Source organism: Scophthalmus maximus, chromosome 8, assembly GCF_022379125.1.
Source record: "Scophthalmus maximus strain ysfricsl-2021 chromosome 8, ASM2237912v1, whole genome shotgun sequence".
NCBI classification, from domain to species: Eukaryota; Metazoa; Chordata; class Actinopteri; order Pleuronectiformes; family Scophthalmidae; genus Scophthalmus; species Scophthalmus maximus.
Genome location: NC_061522.1, coordinates 18729727 through 18740856, shown reverse-complemented (window position 1 = coordinate 18740856; position 11130 = coordinate 18729727). Strand labels below are relative to the sequence as shown.

The 11130-nt window shown below is 44.3% G+C and overlaps 1 protein-coding gene across 5 annotated transcripts in view; it reads right to left on the bottom strand.

Annotated features, from left to right (window-relative positions):
• Nucleotides 1-408: 408 nt before the first annotated feature.
• Nucleotides 409-11130, bottom strand: part of xylt1 (xylosyltransferase I) — a 138168-nt gene continuing 127446 nt past the window's right edge. For all 5 annotated transcript variants that reach the window (XM_047333781.1, XM_047333780.1, XM_047333783.1 and 2 more), the window contains 2 exons: nt 6648-6981; nt 409-3743 (listed from right to left, as the gene is read on the bottom strand). In XM_047333781.1, the coding sequence (XP_047189737.1) occupies nt 3421-3743; nt 6648-6981 (657 nt within the window). In that variant the 3' untranslated portion in view covers nt 409-3420. The remainder of the gene's footprint in view (nt 3744-6647; nt 6982-11130) is intronic.

The following is an 11130-nucleotide window of genomic DNA, read 5'->3' as shown; positions in this document are numbered from 1 at the left end:
CTCCATCTTATTGACAGTCCTCTGCTTATCAGGACCGGTGTAGCTCCACTTCAAAGCTGTATTCCCGGGGGCACGGTGTGATTTGGATTTGTTCCGTTTACAGGAAGCCGTCGTGGTTCACTTGAAATGCCCTGACTTGCCCTGTAGCTGCACACCCAAGTCGCGGGTGTCGGCAGAGAATCTCCGCGAGAGGACAGTCGTTGAAGCTAATTCGCTGGAAAACATGAGGGAGCAACTAGCTGTACCCACAGTTAACAATTCAACTACCTCAGTTCGACTGAGGGAAAATATCTAACGCATGAAATGATGGTTAAACCCCCCCAAAAAAGAAACAGAGCAGTGGCGGAAAAAATGGCTTAAAGGTTTGTCATGAGCCACACAACATATATTACTGCCGAGGCGCTTGAGTAGTTTCTCCAGAGAATTTTTTATTTCCAAAAAGCAGTCAGAGAAAAGTAAAACAAGCCAGTCAAGTACAACAAAACAAATCCCACAAAGGGACAGAGAAAAAAAAGAAGGAAAGCTGATAACGACAGAAGGCCTGATGATATATACAACAGCAGACATCTCTTTTTGGTGTTGCAGTTCCAAGTGAATCCCTCGACGGACTCGCGGTATTCATCGTGTCATGTCAAAACAGAACAACACAATAAGGGTTTTTTCCTTTGATGGGCAGAGAAGGTTCTAAAAGTCAGCTAAGGCACACAGAGCCTCCCCAGAAAAAATCAAATCAAACAAATAGCAGGGGGTGGGGGGGGGGGCATCAATCAGAGAAATTTGTGCAACAGTTGCTCAACAATACATTCCAGCAAGAACAACAACAATCTGGCATGTGATTTTCTCTGAGAGGCAAACAGGACGAGGCTGTTGTCCAAAAAACACTGAAACACCTTATGTACTCTGATCAATAAACACCATCGATTCATTTGTGCCCAATTATTGACATTTTAAAAACTCTTAATAATTCAATGTCTTTTGTTTTTTTTCCCCACCACATCTGTATTTACATGTACAATACCTTTTAAACAATATTTCAATACAAAATACCTATGTACATCTTCTTCATTTGTTAATCATTTTGTTACAAAATAGGACTTTCACATTGAGTTACATTTATTTAATTCACCCCCCCCCCCCTTTTTCTTTTCTTCTTCCAAAAATGTCATTGAACTTCCATAGTAGCGTGTATTGTGTGAAGTAATAACTCGGAGCACAGCGGCACTTTTAAGTTAAGAGATGGCAGCAGAAGCCGGGGCCAAACCAAATTGTCCTTTACAACCGAAGCCCGGGAACGATTTGTCGATTTGAGAGGGAACGAGTGATGGCAATTATAATAGACACATCCGGCACAGAGGCAAGGTGAACTTGACATTAATGAACAGTAATGTCTCCTAATTAGCCAGAGCAAAAACACTCACTTAGCGTGCGCGTGGTGGCTAAACAATGTTGACAATCGCAGATTGAACTCCTAATCGGCTTCAGATGAAACTTTTTTCAACGCAAGACAAATGTGCGACCGTAACCCCTCGTCCGAGATGTGTTGCGGTACGGGGTGCACCCTCTGCGGCGTTCGCTGTCTCAAATGGCCCAGAGATTGTCTTGATGGCAGGAGAAGGTACTTGAAATGTAGATATACGAGGTGAAAACGAGGTGCCGCAGACCCGATTTTAATAAATTATGCATTTTGCAATCAAGACACAATATAATACTCACCCTAAATTTGTACATTATTGTCACAGCATGAAGATCACTGCCACTCGGCATCATTCTCAAACTGAACCACGAATCACCATAAAAAGTTTCTCCTTCAATCCAGACGTTGTCCGATGTGTTTGCTTGTGAGGAGTGTTCTTTTTTTTTCTTTCACCTTGGCTGTTTGGTGAGGATTGTTCGGCGGCCGACCTCTGACCCCACAGGTCAGAGTGGCTTGCTCTCGCGATGCACTTGGCAAACAGCCGTGTAGGAAACCAAGACAAGAAGATCTATTCAGACAGGACAACACTGACGGACACACAGGTGCGGGCCATAAGAAAGGTACAGTAAGATTTTGGGGTGTTGGCCTTTGTAAATAAAGGCGGCTTTCTTTACAAAAAAATATTTATCATGCTGCCAAGGCAGCGTTGCAGTTATTTAGTCACTGACTAAAAATATCCGTATTAATATAAACTTATAAATAAATAGCGACTCATGGACTCACCCCCCCCCCACTCATTCACACAATTTTTGAGACTTCTTGAATAATTATGTACAACGTAAAGTGTCGCTGAATTGACTGGAAATAAAAAGGTTAAAATAAATGATGATGCTGAATACAAGGATTTTAAGGTCAGCTTGAGATTAATGTGTTTCAAGTTTGAGGCAGTTTGGTAACAAAAGAAGAAAGAAAAAAAACAGACAAAAGGATTCTCTCTTTGTCCTCTGCCTGTCACAACATCTGGGCTCTATTAAAGAAAACTACTCTATGGCAATGTTAAGTCTTAAAAATACTAATGTACAACAGCCACAAATGAAGCATTTATGAATTTAGGACACAAATACGTCTACATTGAATCTCTATTATAATCGTATAGTTGTAATTATGCTGAGAAGGCCTCTGTATTTGCATTTCTCCTTTTTCTCCCCCACATTTACGACAATGTGGCAGCAGCAGACGGGGAGCCCAGCCACGACAGTTCCACATCCCAATCAGGCACTGAGCTGAAGGAAGTTGTGCTGCTGTTACTGATTTATTCTACTGATTCACAAACCGAGTCACTGAACTATCAGATACCCAGTGAGTTGCTTTAAAAATGCCTAAATATTTGTTTTTCAAAGTTTCTCCAATGGTGCTGCGTTTGAGTCGTATCAAAATCCTTTTTTCCAACAGTTGGGGTTCATCTGAACAATCAGATATCAGCTCTTTTTTTTAATTTGCTGACGTGAACCTGAAGGAGGCACGTTTTAATTCAGTACCAGGCTACCTCCTCAAATACATGTCCTACAGCTAAGGCCTTATCGCAGCAGATCTCAGTCTGCTACCAGTGTCGACAATCCACGCTCACATGGCCGCACGGCTTTAAAAGCTGACTTCATAATTCATTCAGCAGCAAAATAGACGCTCGAGAAAATTGCAACGTTTGGATCACAGTTAAAACTCAGCCATGAGACGTAAAATAAATACACTGAGAAACTGAAATAGCAAAGCCAGCATAATCCCCTAAAAGGAGGAACCCCACGGGAGGATCTGAAAATCTTTGCCTTATGTCCAGGCACCCCCCCCCCCCAAAAAATCCACTTTTTCTTTAGTTTTCTTCTTCCCCCCCAAGACAGAGGAAGAACAATTTTCCTTCCCCCAGGTTACAACAAACCCCTTAAATAAATAAAAAAGTCGACAGTGAACCTCCCGTGCCGTGGCCTCCCGTCCAGCTGGAGGCCTCGCTGCTACCTGATGCGCCCGTCTGCCCGCGGCGCTCCTAGCTGGGATTTGGGGTCTGGGCTGAGGGAGCTCCACGGGTTCTTGGAGCAGGCCTGCATGACAGGACAGGCGGTGGGGCCCACGGCGCACACGTCGGCCGCCTCCCACAGCTCGCCCACCAGGCCGTCTAGCCAGCGCTCGAGCTCCGGCCCGGTCAGTGCCGCGTTCCTCTTGGCCTGCTCCACGTAGCCCAGGCTGACGGGGATGTTGAGCACCGGGTTGAGGCCGTGGAAACTCTGCTCCATGTAGCTGTTCTTCGCCGGCCCGTTGTGAAGCTTCACGGTCTCCTCTGGAGAGACGTGGGAGAGGGAGAAAGAAACGGGTGACGTGTGAAGAGATGATAATCAGTGGTCAGACAGAGAAAGGGGGATTGAAGAATGGGGAAAAAAGTTGCAGGGAAAGGGAGAAAAAAGAGAAAAAAAGGAGACATGAGATAACAAAGCAGTGAACGTGATTTGCTTGATGAATATCTGAAAAACTTAAACTCAATGCTAATTTGCTTGGATTGATTTTCTTTTTTTGGGGGGGTTTGACTGGACTCTTTGATGTGGTTTGTCAAGTCACTGCAATGCTGACTTGTTGGAAACAGTCAGACATACCCAGACGCACACTCATTCCCTCTTCCCATGACGGTCAAGCTGTGCAGGAAGACAGAATGTGTAGACACAAACTCGCAACACCTTCACCGCCGTGAGCTCCAGCGGAGCTGTAAATTCCTCACAGCTCCTCGAACTGGGGCTCCGGCCATCGCTTCTGAGCGTGGCAGCCGAACACAAACTCCCTCGCACCCAGATGTTTGCAGACATCAGCGCTTTTCATGCGCCGGTGACAGAAAGACGCCGTCAGACGTGAGGTGTTCCACCAGGCGAGGCGAGATGTTCTGCACATGCCAAAGCGGGGCTTTTGTGGGACACGTGTGTGTTACGTAGTCTTGCATTTCAGTGTGTGTTTGTGTGTGTGTGTGTGTGTGCACGTGTCTGCTGCTGCCAATGCTGGTTGAAGGCCACGCCATAAAGTTTTACTTGCACTGCATGTAGGAGGGAAACCTGGTGCCAGACATGCCAGTAAATTATAGGTGGGTGGATGGAACAGCTAAGACTAAAGCACACACACACACACACAGACACACACACACACACACACACACACGGTGAAGATAATAAATAAGGACTATAAACTACACTTTAAGACAAAGAGGTTGATGATCCTATTAAACAAATAAATGCATAGTATCACATTGTGAAATATCTCTAATATATGGATGTGATATAACTCTACAACTTCACGTCAACCATATCTTATGACGTGTGAATTAAAGACACAATCCCAAATCCAAATGTTAAACCAAAGGGTCGCGCCAACACCCAAGGAAACGACCTAAATCGAACTAATGAATGTTTTCTGATGCATTCGAAGGGAGACTATGAAACCTTTGCTAAACAGAGGCCACTGATGCGGCGAGTGTTAATTACCGTATAAGCAAAAATAAAATCTGCTGAGGTACATTCTGTTTTACCTCTGTGATGAGACACCTGAAGAGTTCAACAAAGTGTAACGGTTATCTGTTAATTGTCACTTTGGGTGGTTGGCTGGAGCCAATACCAGCTGACGTGAGTGTATGTGATCCTACTTACCGTACACCTGAGCTGCAATGCTGCTGGAAATGTGTTGTGGTGACGCACAGATACACTGTTGCCAAATTTCTCCAAGCATCTAATTCAATATGAAGCCAACACACGACTGAGTAACGCAGACGACCCTAAACACCCATAAACTAGTGATTCATATTCAGCTCACAGTGATTCACAACACCCCCCCCCCCCAACATCTCCACTGAGGCTCAGGTTAAAGACAAAAGCCGTAACTTTATTAGTTTGCTTCTCCACGACATTAAAACGGCTCAGGGAGATTATTAAAGAGAGAAAGACGCGATTATGCCGCAGCTAGCGTCTCGGGTCTCATGTGACTTTCAGAGCAAACGGGCTGCTTATGGACTAGAACAATGCAATCCTGCCCCTTATCCATGGCGGCTGATTGACTTAATTGTGTCATTGTTTTTGGAGGGCTAAGTGCTCTGTTGTTTAACATTCTGTTTAGTATGTATGAGCAGCTCGCTGGGTTATTAGGGACGACTTTATGACAAACAACCAGGGTCTGCAGAGGCCCAGAGGCTTGATTAGAAAGGGCATCACTGCAAACACACGGCTCTTGTGTGTCAGTGTGTGTGTGTGTGTGTGTGTGTGTGTGTGTGTGTGTGTGTCTACCTAAACGGGAAATTGTTACTTCGCCGTGAATGCAATGTTTCTCTGGCTGCTCAATAAATTCTGCGAGTGTAAACTGAATATAAACTTCCTCTCACTCAACATAACCTACTGTGCGTATTTCAAGCTCTGCATTTTCAATTTCAACACGCCGAATACAAACCACTGATCTGGGGCAGATAGTTGTCTGTGATTCAAAGCTAAACTGAGCCCGTCGATCGTGGGTTTCATTACAAGTACTAGTGGCCATGTTGTACAACAAACATCATTCTTTTAAAGTTTGTAATTTTTTAATTTGTGTCAGAAAGGTGTTAATTCCTATCAGACTTTGATTTTCGTGCCAATATATTACGTACACTCGTGGTGGTGGAAGAAAACGCAACTGTACTACACTGTAAAAATACTGTCTTTACAAGGGAGACTCCAGTATAAAAAAATCCTACAAATGATACAAATGTATCAAATGTAAATGTGTTTGCTGTATTATTGGGTTATCATAACCTACGTATGCACCTCTCCACAGCAATTCAGGTGAAATACGAGTGCCTCGAAAATTGTAAACGTACAAAATCCAGCCTGGAGGTAGGACCAGCGGACTCCTCAGTGACACAGTATCAACACAGAGTAAATGTTACAAGCTTCACAAACACAGGATTTATTGCAGGCTGTTGAGTTAAATTGCACTGTGCAGAATCTACGTGTGGCGTACGGGGCTTCCACTAAACTTAGATGTGTATTGAAATGCTGGTTATTTAGGGCTGACACCTCGGCTGCTTGTTTAAATCAGTTGTTTCGGAACAGCGCGGGCAGTGCAATAGCGTCTGGCAAGGCTATTTATACAAATACCTCAATCAATAGTCATTTTGTGTTATGCTTAGTGTTGGTTGCAAATAAGCCTCATGGCAACCAAGGAAACTGTCTAAATCTCTCACCTTGCCGTATGGGCTGGTGTTTGTGATGGGACAGCGGGGCAATGAGGAATTTCATCTCGGCCACGGGGCTCCAGTGGTGCAGGATGCGGACGCTCCACACGCCGGGTCGCAGAGGCTGGTTCAGCGGGGGGCGGTAGTGGGTGAACTCGGCGCTGGCGTCGATCAGAATGTCATAGGTGGCCGCGATGACGTTGGTGGGATCGATCCACACGACGGTGACGGTGATGTTGGGCCCCTTGCTCCACTTCTGCATGCCCACTGTCTCGTCCATGGGCCCCATTAGGCCGCCGAAGTTTCTGAACATACGCTCTTTGGCGTCCCACTCTGTGCCGATCTGACAGTGGAGAGAAAGAAAAGGGGACAAAAAAGAGTGAGTGACAGAATGGGGTGGGAGCGGAGACACGAAGAGAAGCTAAAAGCACAAGAGATGAGTATCTATGAATTCCCTCCTATGACTTACTGCGTATATTGCACAGAGATCATGAATAAGTAACACACTTCGTGCATGTACCACTATACCATTAAGATAACCAACATCCACACTGAATTATCAGGGGAAATAATCTTCAGCATGTGTTTTTTTTTTTCATCAAACGGCACCACACTCCAGCCCAGCCCCTCCATACTGGCTTTATATAATCTTATAATATGCACAAGCTGACAGGCCTGATTGTTTCGTCCTGCACATTGCAGTCAATTTGTCCACAGTTACTGGCATATCTTTAATAAGAGGCAGGCTTAGGATGCTTTATAACGAGAACCCGACTCTATCCCCGTAGGGTGAAGATCAAAAAACGCATCCCTGTTTGCTCTCTGAACATATTTCGGCGCGATAGAAAGAGAGATGGAAGAAAAATGACCACCAGTATCCCTCGATAACAACCATTGAAAAAAAAAAAACATGAGAGAGAAAGCAGTGATTATATCTGACCGTAGCCATTTTGACAGAAAAAGGAGTCAAGAGAGGAAACAATAATAGCGTGTAACACACTGCAGGTCTGCCAGTGGCACAATGAGCCAAGTTAAGATTAATACATCTTGTAAGCTTTAAGAATCAACATTAAGTAGTAGGTTGTTTGGTTTGCTTGTTTGACTGAACTGAGAATTACAGACTAGAGTGTAATTCTAACTGAACCTGTGATTCGGCAACAGAAGACTCATTGTATCATTCAACAAAGATGAACTGAAATTAAATAAGGCAAAAAAAGAAAGCGGAAGAACAGCGGGAGAGAGACTAAATTACAAGAACAGGAAAGGTACGTAAGTGTAATTAATGTCATCGCTGCGGTCAAGACTGTAATTGAAGAGGTGTGATCTGTGTGTGCGTGTGTGTGTGTGTGTTGGATTGCAGGGATCGCAAATCCGTGCGGTATGCAAAATGAAAAACATGGAGCGATCGAGATTGATGGCAGGGTGATAGAGAAGGAGGCGAAACACACGCACACGCGCACGCGTTGACAGTGAACGATGTCTGGTGTGTTGGCAGAAATGTGAGAGGAGCGGCGGCTTGGGGAAGCGCTCATCCTGAGAATGGTAGCTGATTAACACGGCCTCACCCTGCTGGACGATCAATGGCTGACTGGAACTGACTCCGTATTACATCCTATGAGAATATAGATTGCGACGTACAGTATAAATAGACACAACTTGAATGAATGAGGCACACAGAGAAAGAGTGTGTGCGTGTGTGTCTTGGCCTCCCGTAAAAGACACCTCACTTTCATCTCAATTATTGGACTGGCCTCTGCCATTCCTGCCCCACGGACCTTGGTTCTTTCCAATTTAAATTACTAATCAACTCTCTTGTCTGGCAGCTCCGGAGCTCATTACTTCATTCAAGGCTAACTCGCTGGCACACAGTACATCCCCGATTGATTGGCAGCACACTTGTTCTAAGCCCCAGCAATAAATGAAGGGAGTATTGACAGGTGAATCTCACTGTAATCCACCGGAAGAAGAGAGTCTGCAGACGTCTAAAGCTGGAGTTGTGAGAGGGAGATCCTGACAGCGTTCACATGCTGCGGGTAGGAGGGGACCCCCGAGACCTGCCTCTTGTTCTTGCCCCTAGATTATTTGGCAACAAGCGCCAACTAAGCGAAGCCTAAATGATGCACAACGGGTGCAGCAGTCCAAGTTCCACTTTTGCGAAACCGGTTCAGGCCAGACAAGTGGGCAGCTTCCACAGGCTATTCTCTCTAAGGTATGAAGACAGTTGATAAGGCTCCCAGACAACTTGTTCATTGGCTGCTTTTGTACAGAAAGTGTCAAATACATACTACTATACATTGACCTATTGTATTTCTATGCAGAGGCCTGGGGTCCTTCCGCCCACACAAAGATTGTTTTAACATTGGCTAAAAGTTTGCTGGGACATTTTAACTACATTCACAAAGTTTGAAAAAAACCCAACCCTTGTGGCAAAGGTATCACTCTCTTGATGACGGATGACAAAGGAACCCACGAGAAGCAAGAGATTCTTTCTTCCACAATGGAAGTGGGTCAAACAGAGATTATCTTGTGGCGCATTTCAGCCTCAGCCTATAGTTTACGATGACCTCTACACTCAACCTGCCCCTTGCTGCCTCTACCCAATAAGCTTTAGCCTAAGACCAATACCCAATCAAGCCTTACGGGCGCTCACCAAGTCAGAGGCTTATGACCTCCTTTCGCTTATAGCTATACTTAGAAGAAAATGCTTTTGTGGAACTAATGCTGATCTACCAACCCTCCCTGTGACCTCTAAACCGCCCCTCCCCGTTTTTCCAATCCCTTCCGCTTTCTGTTTCTGTCCTGGCACTCACACTGTTCATTCACACTCTCCACTCACTTGAAGCGCTGATTCAGATTTTCCGTTAATCGAGACAGTAACTAACAACCATTGCGTGTTTCAGCATATTTAACCCTCCTGTATCCTTTTCTGTTGACCTGGACAAACAAAAAGGCAAGAAACAACTCCATGTACATCACCTCAATCATATTTTTCTCCATCCCTTCATGTCTTTTACACATATTATTTCCTATCTGGCTTAACATAAATCATAAAATGCTCCAATCTCACAATCCATGTCTATTTCTTCCTACTGACCCTGCAACCTTGCAAACCTTGTATATGTCTACGTGGCCGACTTGCTGACGCCCACCGTTGGACAGCTCCAATAAGATCAGGTAGTGGAGACTGGACGGTCCCAGTCTGCAACTGACCCTGTTTAAAACCACAGGGCAAAAATACCCCTTGAAGATCTGTACATGACGCTTATTAGTGGCACTTTATGTGAGGGGTAATCGAACCCAGGTGTTCAACAGCAGAATCGGAGGACTATCCCCCGAGGGCAACATGTACATTTAGAGAGTTGTGCAATGCATCAAAACCGACCAAAATAAAGAGTTAAAGCTACAGTGTGTAATATTTAGAAGAACATTTACTGTCTATAGCTGTGTGTTCACATATGTATATCACCTGCAACAAAGATCACCTGCAACAAAGGACCGATGTTTTTTCGTCAACTTTGAATGAGTTAAAAATAGTTGCATTAGGGGGACCCGACCTCCGTGTAAGTCACCATGTTTGCTACGTTGTGTTGTGCAGCACTAAATACGGTTGCAGAAAATGGTCCAGAATATGCACATTCACGTTGAATTTTCCGTGCTTCGGGAAACTGGAAAGGGAATTAGCGGTGCGCCACCATAAAATGTCTGGGGCTTTAACCAATAGTAAATAGTAAACAGTATAAAGTTTGGGAAATACATCTATTCGGTTTCTTTTCAAGAGTTTGATGAGAACATTAATTCCACCGTCATATCTGCCGCCAGCAGCCAGTTAGCGACATAGCTAATTTACAGATTGGAAACAGCTAGTCTGGCTCAGTCCAAAGCCAAAATAACAACAACTGTCTGCCAAACTGACACCGCTAAAGCTCACTAACATGTTTTCAAAAAGTGTAAAATTAACTCATTGTGGTTTTATGGGGGTCTTAAACTCAAATTGCAATTGTAAACTTCAATAGCCAGGTACTTTTCCTCCCAGAATAAATTTCAAACACGTGCACCCTAGAGCTGAGTAGAAATTTCCTCGCATTGAAATTGTAAATCTGAAAAAGCAACTTTCTGCATGCAGATGAGACAGGAAACAGTCACGTTAAATTCCACATACAAGAATGAAAGCAATTACCCAGCTCTCCTGAAATTGTTGAAATTATTGAGGCTCAGCCTGTAAGGGGTCCGGATAAATAAAATCCTGTTTTACCACAGCGCCCTTAGGTTTATAACTAATGACAAATTGCGCACCCACCATTGTTCTCTCTATCACACTGTTGGTTGGACGTCACTAGAATCAAGAAGAAATATTCACATCATGCTATTTATATATAAGCTTTACTGTTACAACTGCCAGATTATTCACTAATCACTAATTTCGCTTAAATCCAGTAACTACAGAACACGATCTGCCAACTACTTCACTTTGGACATTCCCCGCATTCACAAT